This window comes from Phodopus roborovskii, unplaced genomic scaffold, assembly GCF_943737965.1.
Source record: "Phodopus roborovskii unplaced genomic scaffold, PHOROB, whole genome shotgun sequence".
NCBI classification, from domain to species: Eukaryota; Metazoa; Chordata; class Mammalia; order Rodentia; family Cricetidae; genus Phodopus; species Phodopus roborovskii.
Window position 1 is genome coordinate 20,337,184 of NW_026126482.1, and position 21,451 is coordinate 20,358,634.

The 21,451-nt window shown below is 42.1% G+C and overlaps 1 protein-coding gene and 1 long non-coding RNA gene across 2 annotated transcripts in view; both read right to left on the reverse strand.

The window, feature by feature from the left end:
* Tmem170b (transmembrane protein 170B) overlaps positions 1 to 9,509 on the reverse strand; it is a 30,417-nt gene extending 20,908 nt beyond the window's left edge. The window contains exon 1 of the mRNA XM_051194408.1: positions 9,027 to 9,509. Within this exon, the coding sequence (XP_051050365.1) occupies positions 9,027 to 9,123 (97 nt within the window). The 5' untranslated portion in view covers positions 9,124 to 9,509. The remainder of the gene's footprint in view (positions 1 to 9,026) is intronic.
* A 1,661-nt stretch (positions 9,510 to 11,170) lies between these two features.
* LOC127229320 (uncharacterized) lies at positions 11,171 to 20,395 on the reverse strand. The gene is made up of 4 exons (XR_007835125.1): positions 20,309 to 20,395; positions 13,484 to 13,694; positions 13,246 to 13,360; positions 11,171 to 12,571 (listed from the first exon to the last, which is right to left on the reverse strand). It is a non-coding gene; the product is annotated as an uncharacterized LOC127229320 (long non-coding RNA).
* Positions 20,396 to 21,451: the final 1,056 nt, after the last annotated feature.

A 21,451-nucleotide genomic window follows, 5' to 3' on the forward strand; every position in this document is an offset into this window, starting at 1 on the left:
CATAATTTTTAAATCAGACACTGTCCTAAAAGCAATCTTAGTAATGGATACGATTTTTCAATCTCATCAAACAGGGTTATTTATATTGAAAGCTAAAAATAAACTTTTTATAGCAATTAGATAACTTCTAATAAAACTCCACACATAACATGTTCCTCAAATTAAATCTAAGACCACATACATGAAATAAAACTACAACCAGAAGCGAGGGGGTGGCAGAGCACACCTTTAATCTCAGCATTCAGGAGGCAGAGGCAGGTGAATCTCTGTGAGTTTGAGGACAGCTGGTCTACAAAATTGAGTTCCAGGACAGCCAGAGAAACCTTGTCTCCAAAAACCAAACCCAACCAACCAACCAACCAACCAAACAAACAAAACCCCCAAAACCACAACCAGAGACACTCAGCAGGGAATGCGCAGCTGAGACACTGCAGTTCCACAGGTAATCCGCCACAGTGGGACAAAAGCAACAGAAATTCCGGACTGGAAGGAAGTTGTGGAGAAATGGAACTTTGGTTTTCAAACCAAGGCACAAGGAAACAGCTCAATTTTAAGAGCTATAAAGTAGTCATCAGACAGCAAAGATTTTTCTTGGCTCCAAATCTCATCCTACAAACAAGCATACTGAAAGTCTGAAGAAGGGCTGCTTGAAAATGATATAACTCAAAGATTAATGAGACATTTATATACAAATGAAAAATTGTTTTCTGGATCCCCAATAGTAGTTCTGAACGTTCCCTAACTCTTTAAAATTTCTAAGTCAGTTTCCCCTTAATATCAATGATAATAACAATGTTATTATCATCAGCATCATCTTGTTTTGTCAGATAGGTTGTCTCTACATAGCCCTGGTTGTCCTGGAATTCACTAAGTAGACAAAGCTAGCCTTGAACTCACAGAGATAATCCTGCCTCTGATGGGATTAAAGGTCTGGTGGTGCACATTAAGATCAATATGAAAACTGACACTAATGTTATCAGTAAAGAAAGCAAGGTCTAGGAGATACGTGCTTGTCTAAAGTAAGACTGCTTGTAGGTGGAGAGATTGCTTGGTGATTAAGAGCACTTGTTGCTCTTGCCGAGGACCTGGGTTCAATTCCTTACACCAACATGGTGGCTCACAACCATCTGTAACTACAGTTCCTAGAGATCCAACGATCTCTTCTGACCTCCCAACAGACATTGAGCAGGAGGACAAAAGCCAGATTCTAGACACTTCATCTTGCTTCTTTTGACTCTATAAATCTAAAAGAACCACAGTTAGCTTGGTGTAAGGAAGACTCCTAACTTACACACACACACACACACACACACACACACACACACACACACTTTAAATATTTAGTTCTATATACTTTGGATTTAATTAAACTACATGACTTAAAAACTTAAATATACACTAAATGTAGGGGCTCACTCACATCTTTAATACCAGCACTCGGGAAGCAGAGGCAGAAGGATTTCTGTGAGTTTGAGGTCAGCCTGGTCTACAAAGTGAGTTCCAGGATAGCCAGAGCTGTTACAGAGAAATCCTGCCTTGAAAAACCAAAAAATAAAATAAAAGGAAAAAAATTTAAATATACTACATATTAGTAGGGAGCATTCTTTATGGCTAATGACGATGTAAACAAAATGTTTTACTATATTATGGTATTATCTTCAGAACGCCGTCACTTTGGAGAACCAGTTATTCTTTGGAAGTAAGCCATTCCTGCGGGATTCTGTCTGCAGTCACCCTGCTATACCACATTAATTTCCATCACGTGACAGCACAGCCCAAGAGCAACTTTCAAACCCTTGAAGTCCTGTACTTCCTACATAGGGCTGGGCCCTGGCATCTGTATAAGCAGCCCCAGTGGTTTCCATATGCAGGGTTAATAGCAACTACTTCAGCCTGAAGTTGTACATGGCAGAAGGATGAGAGAATTTGAGGGTGAAAACTAGTTTCTTTACTGTTTTGGTTTTTTTTTTTTTTATCTTTGCTCAACACGCATATCAAAGGGCATCGCCCCTTATATGGCTGGAATACTCTATAAGCAGCTGTCCTTTCCTCACTCTCTACCATCACATATACAGGTTCAATCTCCATCGTTTAGTTTTCTTCAAACTCCTGAGATTCCTGGTCCTTCCCAAAGTCAACAAGCCATAAAGAAGTGTCCAGTCCTCCAGGACCATTTTATCTGTTCATCAGCATGGACCACAAAGGCCGGCATGGACCTTGCAGTGTAGAGTCCAGATTAGCTCCTGGAAAGGCTTCACATGGCTACTCTGTATGACTGCACATGCCAAGCAGCCTTCTTTGCTGTGGCTTTCTGTTTCTTGGAGACTGCATGCCTTGTGCTCTGTGCTGCCACCGTTCCTCCCTCTGAAGGCTGCTTTCCCTTTCCCTGCACCTATCCAAGTGTTAAAGCTAGTTTCTAGCAGGCCCCAACTGTTCCAACCCTTCCCACAGTGGACAGGAGCTGGTCTGTGTGACCAACAGAATATAGCATGACTAGACAATTGCACTTCCAAGATTAGGTTAAATGCACCCCATGGGTTCTGTTGTGGTCCAATTTTTTTGGAAGACAACTGTGAACAGTCCCATGGAAGCCCCCCTGCCACTGCTACATGAATGTGTCTGTGGAAGCTGTCCTCTTGTCCTAGGACAGTCTGCAGAGAACACAGGCCCAGCTGACAGGTGGACCTAAAACCAGAACTATTCCTGAAATCTCGAACCTGTGAGATGTTCCTTGTTCTGAACTATGAAATTTGAGAGTAACTATAACTCAGCATTAAAGTAGTTCAAATTTGCAAGTTAACACTCACCGTAAAAGAGGCCTATGAGGGGGGTCACCAAATACAATTTACCTCTGTGCATATGACATGTTTACTGAATGTCGATGATTCTTCAAGTCCTGATCCACATGCTCTGTAAGCAAGGCCCCATGTGCCTACCACATGGGGTATTATGAGAACCAACTAAAACACACTGACTGTTTTGGAGCCGTGTCCTGCTAACTAAAATGGTTTAGGAAAATATTATATCCTACAAAGAAAGTTTCTAACATGGACATGTCCCCATCCTTAAAACAAAAATGCCAAACACAAATTGTTTTTTATAAGGATGATATTAGCCACGGTGAATTATGAAAATATGAGAAAAAAAAACCAATGTGCTCTAAATTACACTGGACAGCTCCTCAAGAGAAGGGGCAGCAACACGTCAGTCAGCTCAAGCAAGTCAGGTATACTCCATCTTCTTTAAGTCCTACAGAAAGTACATATGTGCCCCTAGGTTACATTCTAGGGTATTTTTCATAGAACAGGCATTTAGCCTCAAGTAAAATCTGGCCTTTCCTATTTCCATAAAATTTAGGGGAAACTTTCTTTAAGCTGAGTCTACTTAGCTCAAGGTCACTAAATGAAATTGATAACCTTTTGATTTTTGTTCTTGTTTTTTCAAGACAGGGTTTCTCTTTGTAGCCCTGACAGTCCTGGAACTTGCTTTGTAGACCAAGCTGGTCTCGAATTTATAGAGATTCACCTGCCTCTGCCTCCTGAGTGCTGGGATTAAAGGACTGTGCCACCAGCACCCAGCTAAGGTTAATGAACCTCTTAAATGTGTTGCTACCACCACTGTGTAGTCTATGATTAACTATTATTGCTTAAATAGGTCATTAAAATATATAATTAGCCTATCACACCTTACATAATCATACACAGTAAGTGGCTAATAAATTAGATAGTCACTAATTACAGGAAAACACATGTGAAATGCTCTGTATAGTTCCTGCACAGCAAAGTGTTGACTGAGTAGCCATGTTTCATTTTCCCTCCCGAAGCTATGTACTGCCAGTGCTCAACTCTCAGCGCTTGCCTGTCACACCTAACCATTTTTAATTCTGTCTCCCCTCCCTGGACCCAATTTCCCTTCCTTTCCAGTTTTGGGTTCCTACTAGGGCACAACATCTCTGACCTGTCTTTATGATCAACTCACTGTCTTGGTCACTAAAGAAAGCAAAGATAAATGAAATTATACAGTTAGTTATTAAAAAGTCAAAAATCATAGCCTGTATATTCTTGGAACGAATCCTCAGTACTCCAAAGAACAAGGGCTCATGTACAGTTCCAAAATAACAGAGTGGAAATGAAGTATGAGCCCACTGAACAATAAGCCTGACTTTTCAAAGCTTACAGCACCTTCAGTCAAAAACACACAGGTGGGCCTTCTAAAAAGCACAACCCTGCCTGCGCTTACTGCTCTGTGCTATACAAGAGTAAGAAATACCAATCAAGTGCTTCAAAAATAGCTGTGGGATCTGGCACAAATACCACAATGCAGAGTGTAGGATTACTGCTGCAGACACTGACCAAGTAACAGCAGTGGATTTCTGATCGCTCCCTACCTTAGTAAAGGAAAATAACCTAATGGTGGACACAGAGCCACACCAAGGGAGCCACAGCTACCTGAAAACAACGAAGGTGGAGACTGCACCACCATGTATGAACTATTTCTCTATTTTTGGAAGACAGCAAAACAGTTTATCAACTTTGGAACTCAAAAAGGAAACTATAATAGTATGTGTGTGAATGTGAATATTCTAAAAGTAAATATTCATAGTCAGAGAGAGACCCCAAATTACCAGTAGTTCAACTCACAAACTTTCGACTTCAAAATGGTGTAAGCCTATGCCCGTTCTGGTCTCCGCTGTGTGTTTGATGTGATGTAGCGTTAACCAGGGGACACTGTAGCTCATTTAAGACAGGTTAGGCTAAGTGCTGGTTTTGGTAAGGCAGATATATTAAATATACTTTCTAATAATAGTTTCTTTTTAATTTTACAATGGTTTTATCAGACCATAATCACATCGCAATTTGAGGAACCACTGTAACACATACACATGCATACACAAATGAGCTGTATATATTTATGTGCGTATATATGTGTGTATGTATGTGTGTGTGTGTGTGTGTGCATTTACCTTTCACTGCCAGTAAAGAGGAGGAGGGGTACACTTGCCCCCCATATTTTCTGCTGTCAAAGAGGAAGTGGACAAGCCTAAGACAGCACCTTCTTTTCTCCCAGAGTCCAGCATTCCTTTCCCTACTCCACTATGTTTGGCTAGCAGTTTAAGGACCTGCCTTTGCTAATGTAAAATTCTTCTTTAAATCCTTAGTAACCAAATTTGGATCAGAATACAAATTGGGAGCCAAATCGGTTAAGAAAATCAAAACAAAGCAAAAAGATACAGGTAATTATTGGCAGGGGGAACCATCAAGTTACAAAGTTGAAAAGGTAGACACAGTGTGGAATCCAACTTCAGACTGAGTGTTAGGAATTTAGAATACATTCATAGAAAAGGGTACTTGTGAATGAAGAAAGGAAGGAAGCCATTCATCTCTCTTATAAGCTTAAAGGGCGGGGGGGGGGGGGATAGACACAGGATTTGGGAATGGCTTGTTCTCAAAATCCTCATAAGTGTCTCCAAAAGAGGCAAAAATTAAACAAATGACCAAACCTTAGAGGATTCCTTAGTCTGGGAATATAATAAATATGGATCAGTAACTTTTACAAATAATAGCCACTTGGAATGTTAGAAAGCATTGTTTTTTTTCAACATTATCTAACATTTTCCAGCACCTTTTTTTTTACTGGACAAATCAGTAAATGATCATTCAAGATTTCAGTTGCTATGGTTTCGGCTACCTGCATCACAAACCATCCAAAAATACTAAATGGAAAATTCTAGGAACAAGCAAGTCATGCTTTAAAAATTGCTGGCCATTCAAACAGTATGATGCCATCTCTTACTGTTCTGCTCGATCTCACTAAGAATCAGCTCTGTCAGGGCATACAGACTTGGGCCTCATCTCCCTTATCAGGAGACTGTTAGCTACCGGATGGGTTGCATCAGTATTGCAAAGCTTGTGTTCAAACAGCCCATTGTTTTACTTAATAGCATCAGAGTGCAACAGGGGTGCAACAGTGGTGATAGTGTGTAGTTAAAAGTCTCCAGCTTTATATTGCACCTAACAGAAAGTACACTGTATCATAAGAATGCATGCTAAGGACTACATACTCTCTGTGGGTTCAGGCAGCCAGGGAGAAGGAGGGATGGGTGTGTGGGGTTTGGGGGTAGGAGAGCTGTCTTGGAATGTATGGGGCCCAGCCACTGGAGACACCTTTACATATTCTCAGGCTGTGACAAATAGGTGCCAGGCTAATCTTAAGTATCAGAAGATTTACTACTTCTCAAATCTGCCTTTGTTAAGTAGCTATGTAGGGCAGAAAGGACAGGCATGAACTCAGAATCTGCCGTGGGCTCTCACTGCAGTGTCACTCTCACTGGTAAGAGTGACAGGGTAGTGGTTCAGAAACCCTAAAACTCTCGGGTTCAGATGCTTCTAGTTCTTCTAGGTTTAAGTTTATTCCCAACAAAGCAGTACATATATAAGACTATTTTCCAAAGGTCAGACTCCTGCATTTTAGCCAAAATCCTAAGAGTAAAATAACATTGCTTGTTTTTACAAAGAACAGAAACAAGCACTTACTTCCCTTTTATCTGGTATTTAATTAACACAAATTCCCAATACCCAAATTTCTATAATTCCTTCAGCCATAATCCAAGACAGCCTGGTTTTACAGTACGCTTCTTTCCGTCATCTGTTTCATTTATACACCTGCTATGATACCAAATATGCCTTCTGAATTAACAGTACATGTTACAATCATGTTAGCTACCAAACTGAAGCTTGCTCTCTGCTTCAATGCCTGCATCTGTACACTGAAGATATACATCTCTCAAAAACTATTGAGAACATCAAATAATTTAGAGCCACCTAGTACGAAATACAACTGTATTCAATATGCATTCACCTGTCTTCCAAGTGTGTGAGACGATGGTCTATAAAAACTGCCTAAGCACCTATGGCACATTTACTCCAAGAGACATAGATGAACTACAGTGCAGCAGCATGTTTAAGTCCTGTATTAGGTACCATTTCATAATCTCACTTCAATAAACACGGATTCAGCACTTACAATGTGCCAGATTCTTGTATGCTATTAGGTGAGAATTCAGAAATGAGCAAGACAGAGGCCTTACTTTCAAAACACCCAGGGCAGAAGAGACAAAAATTAGAATGCAATTAAAAACATAAGTAGGTACCAGGAGCAGAAGTAGCAGGATGAAGCAAGAAATTCCTACTACTTGATGGAGCGAAGCGGATGAAGCCGAATAAAGAGCTATAGAGAGGGAAAAGGGAAGGCATTCTGTAGGCAGGTTTGCTCTGAAGCCCCACTGCTCACTTTTAGTTTGTCCAAATTGCTTCGAACATATACTTTGCAGGGTTATTAAGGTTAGAAATTATATACCGAGAGAGAAATCCATAGGAGACACTCAATAAATGGTGAGTTTATTGTCTTGGGAGCTGTGTGTACTTGCCTGATTTGAACAGACTAGACTGTACACAGCACGGCAGACAACACCTCTTGACTAAGCCTCAAGCTACATTCGGGACAGCTATGCTCCCCTGTATGTGCAGGACACACAGAACCACAGGCTGACACTTTCTATAGGCAATTATTAGGCGCACACCAGAGAAACTCTCTGAGATTGCTATCTGCTATTACCAACCAAATGGATGACTTGTGGAGCTGAAAAGCCATTATAATGATGAGAATCTGAAATGTTTTAAAATATTGCTAAATCTTGCTCACAGGTCCATTACATCTACACTACCACTCCACAGACTTACTTTGTAAAATACCTTGATGAGATAAACTAATTATTAATATAGACAACATGTATTCTCACTAAGTCTTTATCATTATTAATTAATAAATAATTCAGAAATATGGAGCTGTGGATAAATACACACAATGTCATAAGTGAGACAGCTGAGTCAATCTTGAAATTATCTTTATGTGGGTTTAACTTTTCAGAACTATAAACATGCAACCAAGAAGAGTCTGGCTCCAGAGTTTCCTTTAACTCTGTAGTTTCCATCTATAAGGAATTGTGTACCCTGAAAATTGTCCAGGTGGTACATGATCCCATCACATTTTCCTCTTTGAATGTGAGCCCTTTATCATGCCAGATTTTACCAATATGCATATGTATATTATATGCTATTAACTTGATTGATATCACACCGGTTTTGAAATATTACTGTTCAATTGGAGATAAGACATTTTTAAAAAATTAGGGGTGGTGGTGTTAGAAGGTTGTTACTTCAGAAAAGCAGACACCCTGGACTCAAATTGTTAATCCTATCACTTTTCTATTATTTTCTATTAACATTGCTCTTTATAAACTAGTTTAAAAACTCAGAACTCAGAGTTTAAACATTTCCACATTAAGAAAACCAATTCTCTTCATAAAGCAAGCCTACAGATCAGATGAAAATATTATGTGTACTAATGCCTCACTCTAGCAACCACAACTGATGATAAATTCAATTCCCAACCACCTTCATTGTTGAATTCGCAAATGTCACAGACCAACTTCAGGCCAGAACAGAAAGACAAAAGGAAATAAAGGAAATAGGAGAGAAGGCAGATAACTGCTTCGACTGCTCTAGACCTTGGCCCAGCCCCTGACCCACTATAATCTACTTAGTCATTTCTCTCTCTGAAAAAGAAATGAATGGTCCAAGCAAACAGATCACCGTGAGCAGGGATGGAAGTGCAGCATTTGGTTTGAGATTTGTTAGCAAGAGCTACACTGGGAAAGAAAGAATAAAAATGATCGAAGCTGCAAGAAGCTCTGTATGAGTGTGAGTGTGTGTGTGTGTGTGTGTGTGTGAGAGAGAGAGAGAGAGAGAGAGAGAGAGAGAGAGAGAGAGAGAGAGAGCGTGTGTGCGCGCTCGCGCGTGTGCGTTCATGCGGGACAGGGGTGTGGGGGGGTTAATGACACAAACGTGAACTGTGATCCAGTCTGGGAACTGGCGTGCTCCAGCGGCCGGCACGGAGTCGGGGGTGCGGACGCCCAGGACTCGCGTGGAGTGGGGCCCCCTCCCCGCTCCCTCCGCCCCGCGCATTACCCGTGAGGTTCCTCAGCACCGTGCCATGGGCCCAGAGGCTCAGGACCTGCTGCACCGACAGGTTGATCATCGAGTGGCTGGCGCCCTCCGCCCTCATCGTCCCCGCGGGGCGGCAGCGGGGCGCTCCGGGGGGCGCCGCTCGGCTGGTGTCGCAGGCAGCGTCCTCCCCGCCGGGGAGACATCGAGGAGCGCGGGAGGGCGAGGCCTGGGCCGCGGGAGGCACCGCCGCTCCCGCTCAGGGCCCGCGTCGCGCCGCGGGGGCCCGCCACGCCACGAGGCTCAGGTCACGCCGTGAGGCCCGCGCGGGCCGGCAGCCGGCGGGGGCAGGCCGGGGATCGAGGCTCATCGCGGGGACGCGCCAAGAGGCTGCGGCGCCCGGCCGCGGCACCTGCCGCCCGCCCGCCGCTCGGCCTTAGGGTCGCCGCCGACACTCGAGGAGCCGCCCCCTCCGCCCGCGACCGCCCCGGGAGCGCGCACGCGCGTGCCCGCCCCTCTGCCCCGCCTCCCCCGGTGAGCGGCCGCGCACGCGCACTGCTCCAGCTCCGCGTGCACCGCCCGCAGCAGCCCGGAGCTCGAGTGACTGTCTGCTCCCAGCGTCCGCCCGCAGTGGGGCGGAGGGAGCGCCTCCTACGTCACTGGCGCCACCGCCGGGGCTCGCTGCTGATTGGGTGCTCCGAGGGAACAGCCGCCACGGCCCTCGCCCCCTCGGGACTGCGCGCCCCCGGAGACCTGAAGCTGGCGAGTGGGGCGGGCCCAAGAGCGGGGTGCATGGAATTGGGGAGCTGTCAGGGTTTTTTGAGAAGGTGCTTCGCGACTCCAGATCCTTCCCTCTCCGTGAGGGCGTCTGCGAGCAACTTTTTGCAAAGGTGTAAATGACAATGTTCAGGTGTGTTTATTTGCGGGGTTTTCCGAGAGTGAGTCCAGTGACCTGGATACGTCTCTTCCTTTGCCCTTTGCTAAATCCATCAAAACAGAAATAGATCTTTGTTTTCATTTCAACTAGCCTTCCAGACAACAATAAGAATTTGACCTCCGGTGGATGCAGGATCTGAAATCACTTACTGACGCAAGGCCCGGCAGGTGTCCAAATCCTCCAGGCCCAGGTTGGTTCATAGGATTCTTTTCATCTACAATCGTGAATCTCTGTCATCATACATGCCTGCCCAGCACTTAAACTAGATCAGCCCCCTCTCCCTATCCTTCAAATCAAACGTCAGTCTCAGAAGCACCTTAAGTCCAATTTATGCGGGTTACACTCTTCCTTGAAGTTTGAAACCTTTTAATTTGGAAAATAAAAATATAAGTGTTTGCAAAACATGTTAGTCACCCCATTCCCCTGGCCCAACTCCATCTTTTTTCAAACACTCTGTTGATAAAGTTTACAGGATGAAGTGAAAAAACCAATCAGGTGTATTTGCCCAGATGCTGAAGGGTTGAGTGGCCTAAATACTGTTGCTCTTGGTGAGCACTTTAAAATGGCAATCATGTATATGCAGGTAAATATTTTTGTATATTTTTCTTTTGCTCCCACAATAGAAAAAGGGAGTTTGGGGATCATTAATAGGAAATGAATTAAAACCCATTGTAATTTAGAGCTTATCGGCTGAATTAAATCTGTTACTTCAAACATTATAGATTATCATACATAAATGAGGCTTCAACATTCTGATTCTTTGTATCTTAGTATGAGAAACTGAGGAATTAAGTGATTTGAAGAGGCGTCATTTCTAATTTTATTCTTTTTTCTTCCTTCCTTCCCTCCCTCTTTCCTCCCTTTCTTTTTCTTTCCAGCAGCCATAGTATCTGTCCTCACTCACTAGCCCCTCCCTAGCGTTAAAGTTTAGAATGTGAAGTTGCCTAATGATGCTGCAAAAGGATTTGACATATTAGGAAATATGAACACGTTTAGTGAAAGGCTTATAGCCAAGTCTTGGAGCATCTCATTAAACGCGCCTATCTTAAGCTTTAAGCTATTGGGGTCTTTATAATTACACAGTATTATTTAAAATGCTCTAGCACCCATTAAAAATACATATTGAAAACATTCTGAACCTAGGGCAATGCTTACAATAAAATGCTCCAGAAATATTTATTTAATGAATAATTGAGTGAACTTCATAACAAAGTTAACATTTCTCCTTTTTCATGTGATTTAATATATATATATATATTTATATACATACATATATATTCAAGCATTTATATTAGATGGTTGAGACACGATCTGAAAATTTTAAGGCAATTTTACAAATAACCTTTATCAAGATAAATAACATTAAAATGCTGTATTTTTTAAAATACAAAACTTCATAGTGAATGAAATACCAAATCATTTTAAATAAAAACAGAATGCAGTCTCGCACTTTTGTTACCAGTCAGCTGGCTGGGCCCCTGCTGCTGTACTCCAATAGAAATGGTGGGTAAGCAAGGAGAAGCTCTTCAAGAACTGCTCCTTGGCAGTTTGTGTGTCTCTAGGTATTTGACAGGATGGTTGCTGCTACTGCTGCTGCCAAGCCCACCCCCAAGGCCTGTGGCTCTGCCTCTTTTGTAATTGCCAATGCCCTCTACAGCCCTCTGGCCACTCAGCTTGCTGGTTCTTCCCCTATGGCCACCCCTAGTGTTATTTTATTGTTGTCATCCTGTTCTCTCTGTGCTTTCTCGGGGGTGGGGGCTGGGGGAGTGGGGGGGGATTATTCCAGCCCAGTCTACCCTACTCCAAATAGGCAGACATGTTCTTTAGTTTTATTTATTTATTTATTTATTCTTGTTACTTTGTTACAGCCTAGAGTTATCTGGGAAGAGGGAACCTCCATTAAGAAAAAACACTTCCATCTGATTGCCTGGGTTGCTTTCTTTCTTAATGACTGATGCGGGGAGAGCCCAGTCCACTGCAGTCAGTACCACTGAGTCCACTGCAGTCAGTACCATTTCTGGGCAGGTGGTCCTGGGTTATGTAAAAGAACAATCTGTGTGAGCTATGGGGAACAAGCCAGCAAGCAGAGTGCCTCCATGGACTCTGCTTAAGTTCCTGCCTCTAGGTTCCTGTGCTGAGTTCCTGCACATGGTGAGTTCCTGACTTCCCTTCCATGACAGAATGTAGGATCAAATAAACCCTTTCTTTCCCACATTGCTTTTGGACATGGTGTTTATCCCAGCAATAGGAAGCAAATTAGAACAGCCAGTAAAGACCTCTTTAGAGAAGCCAGGGGCAGTACACAGGACACTGTCTCATAGACAGCTTACAAAATGAGCCAGCAAACCTGCTTACATAGCCAAAGAAGAGGTGTTTGCACCAAGCACAGAAAATCACTCATACTTAAGAAGGTTTGTGGTTGCACCAACTGCACAGTAGTCCTTTTTGTATCAGCAACAACCATCCTACCACTAGGCCGCCAGTGGGTGGAATGCTCCCCTGGGTGGAAATAGTTGCAGGATCAACTCGAGTTCATCAAAGACTGGATAGCAAAAAGTACAGGGCATCCATGGAGTGTTCCAGATGGCTGGTGCCGGTAGACTGGCCAATTGCTTAACTGGCAGTCCTTTTGCTGGAGACAGACAGGGAAGCATGAGAGAGTCGACACCTGCCAAGTGGTCAAATTAACCCATCCTCAACATCTTTGTTAGTAGAAAATGAGTACTGGAAAGAGAGCCCACAATAAGAAATGAACACTAACAGGGTCTTTAGTGTGTGTACAGTACTTCAACAATATCGAACACCTGTCCATCCATCACCTCATGGAGAGGTGGGGTCCTTCATCTGTGTCACATGAGTCTTCCTTCCAGCAACTGTCTACTACGTATACAACCTGGGGAAGGTTGTATGAGTCTTTTAACTTTGTTGTGACTTATTGTGACTTTCTTTTGAGTTCCCCCTACTTCCTTCCAAGGAAATACCTGTACAACATTTGAGGTTCATCCTATGGTCATCCCTAATAATGTCTATCACCATAACTGATAAAATACATGAGTTGAGAGTCTATCTATTGTCCATTTATTCCAAACAATCTGAACAACCACACATTTTCACTTCTCAGACCTGTTCTTCTCTTTCCCCCCACCGCACAGTAGACTGTATATTTTGTCTACTTTTGAAGCCCAAGCATCTGGGTTCTAACCCCAATTAAACTGCATTAGCCAGTGTGAGCACTTAATTACAATGGGAAACCGCTAAGCTTCCTTTTCATTGTCTGTGGATTTTAATATTTCATATGTTACTTACTGTAGAGAATATATATCTCATTATACTTCTGTTTCATTGCAATACTTCTTGGGAGTTTTTGAGGGCCGGGGTACTTAACATGTGGGTCCTTAAACACACAGAATGGAATCTGGGTCTGTAAACACGGATAGGTGCAAGGTTTTATTCCTGTCACATTTAAATATTGACTTTTTTGAAGCCAGATGAAAATTGCTGCCTTGTAAATATTTCTTCTAAAGAAGAAGCAAAGGGGACTTACCTGTAAAGGAGTCCTTTGATAGAAAAAAAATCTACTTATGTTTTCTTCCTTTGAAGATGATAATATATTCGTGTAGCTCACAACTCTTAACATATGAAGTGTGTACATTGAAGAATCCTCCCCAACTGCTCCTCACCCAAGCACAGGTCCAAGGTTCCTATGACTCATTCCTAGTTTTTAGCCAGGTTAAATAACATCTTCTCAGCTCCAACTGTAAAAGATGAGAAGAATCAGCATATTTAAACCTCATCTTTTATTTTTTACCATTTCTTTCTAGTGCTGTGAAAAGCATGGATCTGACCTCAAATACATACACTAGACCTGAAAACCTGAACCTCAGCATAGACCATGTTGTGTATTGAATGTTTGTATCTCTCCAGATGGACACAGTTTCCCAGATTATTAGGAAGTTTTGACAGTGCATGGGATTGATGTCTTTATTAGAAAAGATGAGGGAGATGGTCTCTCATCCATGTAAAATGCAACATGGTTGCAACCCAGGAAAGGACCTTCAACAAACATGGAGTCTGATGGCACCCTTATTGTGTCTTCCAGCCTCCAGAACTATGGGGCATAAATTATTTAAGCTACACAGTCTGTGGCATTTGTTTTTAGCAAATACATAGCAGAGAAGCTGAGCCATAAGGTGATGTCATGGGAAAGCTCAAGGGTCAGTGTGAAGACTGCAATCACAACCCACAAAAGACCATTCTGAGCCTGCTGTAGCCTGACTCAACCTCATTGACTGTTGGCTTTAAAAACAAAAAGTTGGGGGCTGGTGAGCTGGCTCAGCAGTTAAAGCACTTGCTGCTCCCTCAGAGAGCCCAAGTCTGTTTCTCAGCACTCACATCAGATGGCTCAAATTTGCCCGAATCTGAAGTTCTGGGGGATCCAGCACCCTCTGGCCTCCAAGGGCACCTGCACATATACCCACACTTAAATGAATAATAAAATCTCCAAATAGTAAGTCAGTATTCCCTCCACAAATGGAATACAGATAATTATTACCAAGAATTAAGGCTGTTGCTATGCAAACTTGACCATATAGCTCTTAGTCATTTGGAGCAGGTGTGTGGGAAGAGTGTGAGAGAGTTTGGAGGTGTGAGCTAGAGAAGCCCTACAGTGCTGCAAGTAATGCTTAATGGTCCTTCTGGTGGGAGTTCAGAAGAATGCCAACAGATGTGGACCGTGGAGACTGGTCATAGGGTTTCAGAGGTGAGCAAGGACTCTGTCAAGACCAGGCTACAGAGCATAGCTGTTGTATTCTGGCAGAGAACCACACTTTGCCAGTGTCCTGAGAACTTGAGTGTGGCTAAATTAAAAGGTAATTGAACTAATATGTTTGGCAGAATGCATTTCAAAACAGGATTGTATTCAGGCTATGTTGTGGTTACTGTTAATTGCTCTTATCTAGGTCTAGTAAGAGAAAGTGACAAGTAGAGCAAAGAGATACAAAACTGCAGTTTGGAAGAGAAAATAGTCTGGCAGGAAAGTTTCAAGTTGCAACTAGGCGACAGAAAAGCAACTGTGATTGTTAAAGGGGTTAGTCCTGTTACAAAGAAACCTAACAGTAGGAAAGCCCCCTGGCAGTAAGAGGAACTTGTGAAAACTCAAATTCATTTTTAAGGAAGGAGCTTAGGTTGACAATGTCACTAAAGAGACTCTTTGTCCAAAAACAATCACCTAGAAAAATTCTTCATCAGGGTCCATGCACAGAAGCAAATAAAATTTGTGGTTCAAGGGGGCCAGACTACATCTAGAGCTAACAACAGAGCTTGGTAGCCTTGACCACTTGATACAGTTTTTCAGACATGAATCATGCAAAAGTGAGAGCATCACAAAGGCTTGTACCAGGATTCCAGAAAGCTCCTAAAGCCCTGCAATGTGTGGTAAGGTCAGATGCCAAGCAAGAAGTCCCCAAGAAGACACTGTGGAACTGCGAAGGTGAAGAATGTTTATGGAGGCTCCATTAGGATGGTGCAGGTGCAGGTGCATGGGAGTGAAGACAACCTAAAAGACAGGATATGAGCAGCAAAGCTGGAAAGTCAGGGCTGCCTGTGGGGGCCATTCTAATCCTTTCAAACCGACCACTCCCGTTCTTATTCAAACCACTACAAGGGTTTACAAACTGTGAGATAAAAGTAAATATGCAAAATACCCATCTTCAGGAGTTAGTATATGTTTATATGTGATATATAAGTACTCAGTAAATATAATGAATATATTACATAATATATAGGTGTGCACTCATAATCTATATATGTATACTTGTTGACATGTGTATATATTTTCCATAAATGTTGAGAGTATTATAAAACAGAAAAAGATAAACATCTGGCCTTTGCCTTTGGAAAGTAAAATATTGTGACCAAAGCCTTACAATCTAATCACAAGTTTGAGACTGAATCAACTAGAAAGATAATCCACTCCCTAAGTATCTTTGTCTTAACTAGTTATGTAAGGAATGGAAGGAAATGTTTTACAATTCCATTAGCCAACATATATTGAGAAATTCACTAGCTAGGCAGTTGTTGATTGTCATCTCTCAGTCTGCCAAAGGCTCTATGATCAACATCTTGCACAACAAAAAGTAACTTCCTCCTTGAAACCAGGGAACATTTCAAATAATCGGAGTCTGATTGCCAAGGGGACTCAGATTTTACGTTCGGCCTCCTTATATTTTGTCCTGGATTTCCACGCTCAAATGAGGTACAATGTAATATTTCACTGTCAACTATGGTGCTCAAAGTACAGTAGAAGGGTAAATAAAGACTTTCATTTACTCCAAGGTGAAGATAAAGCCAAATTCTTGGTCTACATTAGTCTTGTTGCTATAGGACAATTTCACATTAAATGTTCCTTAGAAATTAAAAAAAAAAAAAAAAAAGAATGGTTTAAGTGTGGCTAAAAAATGGTGGGAACATTCTCAAGAGACAGTATACTACTGAGCTATACTCTCTCATAGTTATTTTTTTTTTTAATGGTCCTCTTCTGCTGCGACTGTTTCTTTAAAGAAGAACACTTTTCAAAGTGTCTTTGCCCTTTTCTCATCTTCCTGCCTTTCTGGACATGTGAACATGATATGAGCCGTTTGCTAAGCATTTTCAAATTGTTGTTTGTTCCTTTCTATTCTTAGTAAAAGAATTTAGTAAAAGCTTTTGTACCGATGTCTAATGTATGAGGAGCAAGTAAATCCATGAAATTAGATTAGTCATTTGTTTTGAACTTGCTGAGTAGAACTCAATTAAAAGTTCACCCCTGGACTTCTGGTCAGGGCTTCAGACAGGGTAAATAGAGCTGTTTACATGTGTGAGGGAGAATGATGTGCAGTCTACCATTTTGAAAAGTTATGTTGAAAAAAAAGTTTTGTCTGGATCTAAATCATTAATAATTTAATCCAAGAAAGTTATTTTTTGTTATTTTGGGTTTTTTTGTTTTTGTTTTTGTTTTTTGTTTTTACTTAAAATAAGATTCTCTTCTTTCATATGTGGATACCTACAATTATCTTTGATAAAATTGACATTTCCTGTAACAGTTGTATTCAATGGTGCTAATGTCTGTAATTTGAGGGTGAGTCTAGTGTTCTGAAATTCTGAAATGCATCATCACACCGATTAAGTGGCCAGCCTAGAAAATGCTTCTTCTGATCTAAACTGACTCATGTCAATTTAAATATGCACTGATTATTTTGCAAGAAAAACAATATGACTTTATTATCTCCATGGCAGACTAGGATCATTTTCCCCCCTCTGTCCACAACCAGATCCGTAAAGAATAACATAACATATTGTCAACACTTGCCTGAGCTCTAGCTGCAGAACAGACACTTCTCACTATACTTCTCACTATAAAGACAGTATCGCCTTCACTTTAAGAACAAGATGGCTGAATGCATTAAGGGTCTGGGGACTGCCACCACAAAACGCCAAAAACGGGAGGCTCAAAAGAACAAAATTTCTTTTCTTGTGGTCCTAGAGATAAGGGCCCCGTAAATCCTTCTACAGTGCTGACTCAGGAACTGATCCATGCCCTCCCCTTCATTTCTGCTGTTCTCAGCAGCCCTAGGTGCTTCTTGGTTTGCAGCTATGTAACCCCCTCCTCTGCCCCTGTCATTATAGGCACATGTGTCTTCCTTATGTCTCCCTTCACGTCTCACAAGGACACCAGTCACACTGCCCCACAGACCCACCTTTCTCTAGTGTGAATTCACATGGACTCATTAGATCTGCAATACCCTCCTTTCTAAATAAGATCACAAGCTGAAGTGGTGGGAAAGACATGAGTTAGGGGGGTGGCAGATGGTCAACCTAGCACATGATAGTGGGTAAGCCTCTGAAAATTAAGTTGGCCTGATTTCGTGGAACCAGCATTCAGGGAGAGTGGCTGTCAGAGCGCATGCTCATAACAGCTTCATTACTCTGCCTGCGTTTCGAGTCCATCGCCTCCTATTCCTCCTGTCTTTGATTTCTAAACCCAGGTCTTTGACTAAACTCTCCTAAAGGTGATCATCTTCCTCCGCTTTCAGCTTCTGTAGCTCCTCATCCACTTTGTTCTCTTAATTCTGTGACAAGCCTTGAGTCTCATCCCCCAGGCTGCCTGTCTCCACCAACGCTGGCTCATGTTACCTGTCCAAGGCCTTTAATGTCGGTGATCTTCACCACACTTCTCCATCCTTTTCTTCACATTCCCTCTCCAAAGATCTCCGTTTCCTCGAATTCAGTGGAATGTTCTATGCAACTGGCTACTCTTTATATATCAACCTGCATTCCCATCCTGCACTCTACCCTAAGCCCCAACCCCATACATGGAGACTCCTTTTAGGCAAGAAGTTCCGTTGTCTTCTCTAGCTATTCATGCTTGGAAACCAGATATTTTCATCTCTTGAATTATCGCGCCTCCCTTCTCACATCTGCACTATGTTGGTGAGGCTTTCACCGTGTGACACATGGCTCACTGGAGGATGCCCCAGTTAGTTTACCTGGCTTCAGCCTCCACCCTTCCAGTGCATCTTGTATAACCTCGCCCCAGTTTCTATCCTGCAGCACCATGGTTCAGCAATCTCTTCTGTGTTGCCATTTGTATTCAAATGCTTCTGACATGTCTTTGTCCAGCATACTTACCTGGGCAGTTTCCCACAGTTTCTGGCATACACTAGAGTCTAGAAAGATGGATCACTCCTCTGCAAAACAGATCATGTTCTCATCTCTATGCTTTGGCTCAGGTTTTCCATTCAATGCTTTATTCTCAAATTCCCACCTTCAAGACCCACAGCAAACATCACCCCCTTCTAGAAATTTCTCTCCAACCATTTCAGCTTTCACTTACTTCACCTTAAGAGTGATAGAAGAGTTATCATAAATACAGGGTGGACCCTCCGTCTGAGTGTCCCTGCAGTTGGTCTCTCTGTTTATGTTTTTCTCTGCCCCTCTAATCTCAGAACTTCTAAAGTTCAACATTTACACCACTCCGAGCAGCCTTGTTTTATATATTGCTTCTTCATACCACTTCCGCATTCCATCTCTCTTCTTTTTCTGCAATGTTGTAGCACTGACAACTAATGTTGGATATTTATTGAGTCACTTTAGCTTAACTAACAAAGTTATCCAACAGTTTGAGAATGAGATGTTGTATAGGATATATAGAAAACAAGTTTCTGAAAGCTAAATGTGTGCTAGCCCAAAGACATGGAGCTAAAAGGATCACAGACTGAAACCAACAAACCCATAAAACAAGTTGAACCTTTTCTTTGAGGGGTAATTTGTTATTGTAGGGTGAAAAGGGCCAGTGAAAGAAAACCCTGGCCCTGAGACCAGAGCCAAAGGAACATACCTTGCCCCTAACCAATCCAGGAATTGAAATCCAACCAGTCCCTGAGCACAAAAACCAACCAATCTCTGAGCTTGTCCCAAGCTCAAGAATTGAAATCCTATGAACTCCCACCTGAAAATCTCTACCTTGAAAAATTCTGCCCCCCCCAAAAAAAAACCTCTATAATCCCTGTACCTATTCAGTTTGGGGTTGCCTTTTTCCCACCCAGGCAAGAGGGAGCTACTCTCCTGGATCCCTCCCTCCCATTAAACTTCTTGAGTGATGCTTGTGCTAATGAATTTCTTGTCAGTACAGAGAAGAGCAGAGATATAGCAACTTTCACCAGAGTAGAACAAAACTGTCACATTTCTGCTGGAAAACTCCCTTAGCAAAGCTGTAACATTTCTCTGGAGTAGAGTTGTTGCACTTATATTAGCGAAACCTTTCCTAAAGTAAGAACTGTAACATTTTGTTGGGGAAACCATCCCCACAGGAAGAGAGCTGTAACACTTCTGTTTGGGATACCCTTCCCTTCGGAGCTGTAGGTAACCCTTGGCTTCTGACTACCAGGATGCCTTTTCTTTCAGGGGTGTAACACTTACCGTTATAGTAACAGAAAGCTGATGGTGGACATTACTGAAAATAAATGTTAACACTGAGTGAATATTATCTCTTTGCCTCAATCACTAAAATCATGTCACAGAACCATATGCTGAATCCAAGCCAAATGTTTGAAAACAGAATTCATTGACATTCAAGAGTCATTTTTATAGTGTTAAATTTATTGACAACATTTGAAATAATAGCAAGGCCAACTAAACTTGATTTCCCTTTGTTTCAGTATAGATTTTTTTCCTTTAGGCATGATTATCCCATAGCCACCTTGGAGAGGCGATAGATAACTTCATGGCAACAAAATAAACAGAACACTACAATGTTAGATAGTTCTGTAGTATCAGTAATAAATATACCAGGACACTCTAGTAGGCTGAGGGGATTGGGGAATAGTTCTCTTACCTGAGAGTCCACTTTTGCTGCCTTCTTGCCCCCTCCACCTCCTAGATGTACATGACCTTGGGAGATGCCAGAGTAAATAGAAAATGTTGGGTTAACTAAAAGTAGGACTCTATGATGTAGCTTCCATGATGTCAACATCCATGAAGGGGCAGAACTCTGTGTTGATGCAGCTGTTTGGAGGTGTGACCAGTTACCAGAAGTAGCCTTTTGCACAAGGTCCTATAAGTAAGCCAAAGAAACTCTTTGGTTCACATATTGGACCCAGTAAAATCCATTCCTTGGTCTATTGTTGGTGCTCAATAAATTGGTGAATGAGCCAGTACACTATAGATTTGTAGCCAAAATTGAACTTATATTGAGGGACTAGGTAGGTGATACTTTCCATATGTAAAGCTAAGGACGTATAGAACATGAATAGGGTTGGTTAATTATTTATAGGAGAAAGCCTCCCATGAATTACTTTATTATTTTATTATTATTATTTGGGTTTATTTGATAACAAGTCAACTTTACAAAAGGAAAAAGAAGAGAAGCAGGAGGAGGGGAGGGAGGAAAGAAATGAGGGAGGGAGAAAAATTAAAAATTGTTATGAACAAGGATCTTCTCAGGCAGTAAGCCAGGGAAGTTCTAGAAGGAAGTGAAACCAGGGTCCACAGCTAGCAGACTTGAGGAAGTGCCTCTGGTCCATCCTTGCGTCTCTTTTTTGCTGTTCTCTTGTGTTCTTTCTGAGGACAGCCTTTCTCTGTTCTTGAGCCCACAATATCAGGGCATAGTCTCAGGCCACATGGAGAACAAACATTACTGGTTGAGAGGAAAACTGACAAATTTCAGTCAGATCACGAGCACTTGGACAATCATGTGTTGTCATGCAATGTTTTATGTGCTGTAAGAATGGTCTGATAGCTGTTTTTGTGCTTACTTCTGTAACAGGACATTTAGATGCAGTGTTGAAATGTTCGGCTTATGACCTTCCTTAAATTTCACTGTGGGCAAGGAAGTGCTGAGCAGATAAGACAAACTCAAAGTCACCACGGACAACAAAAATATAACTGTTTCAAAATTACTTCCTTCAGGCATGCTTGCTCAATAGATAAGGCATATTTTGATGGGGAATTTCAATGGAGAAAGAATGTTTATGAGCTT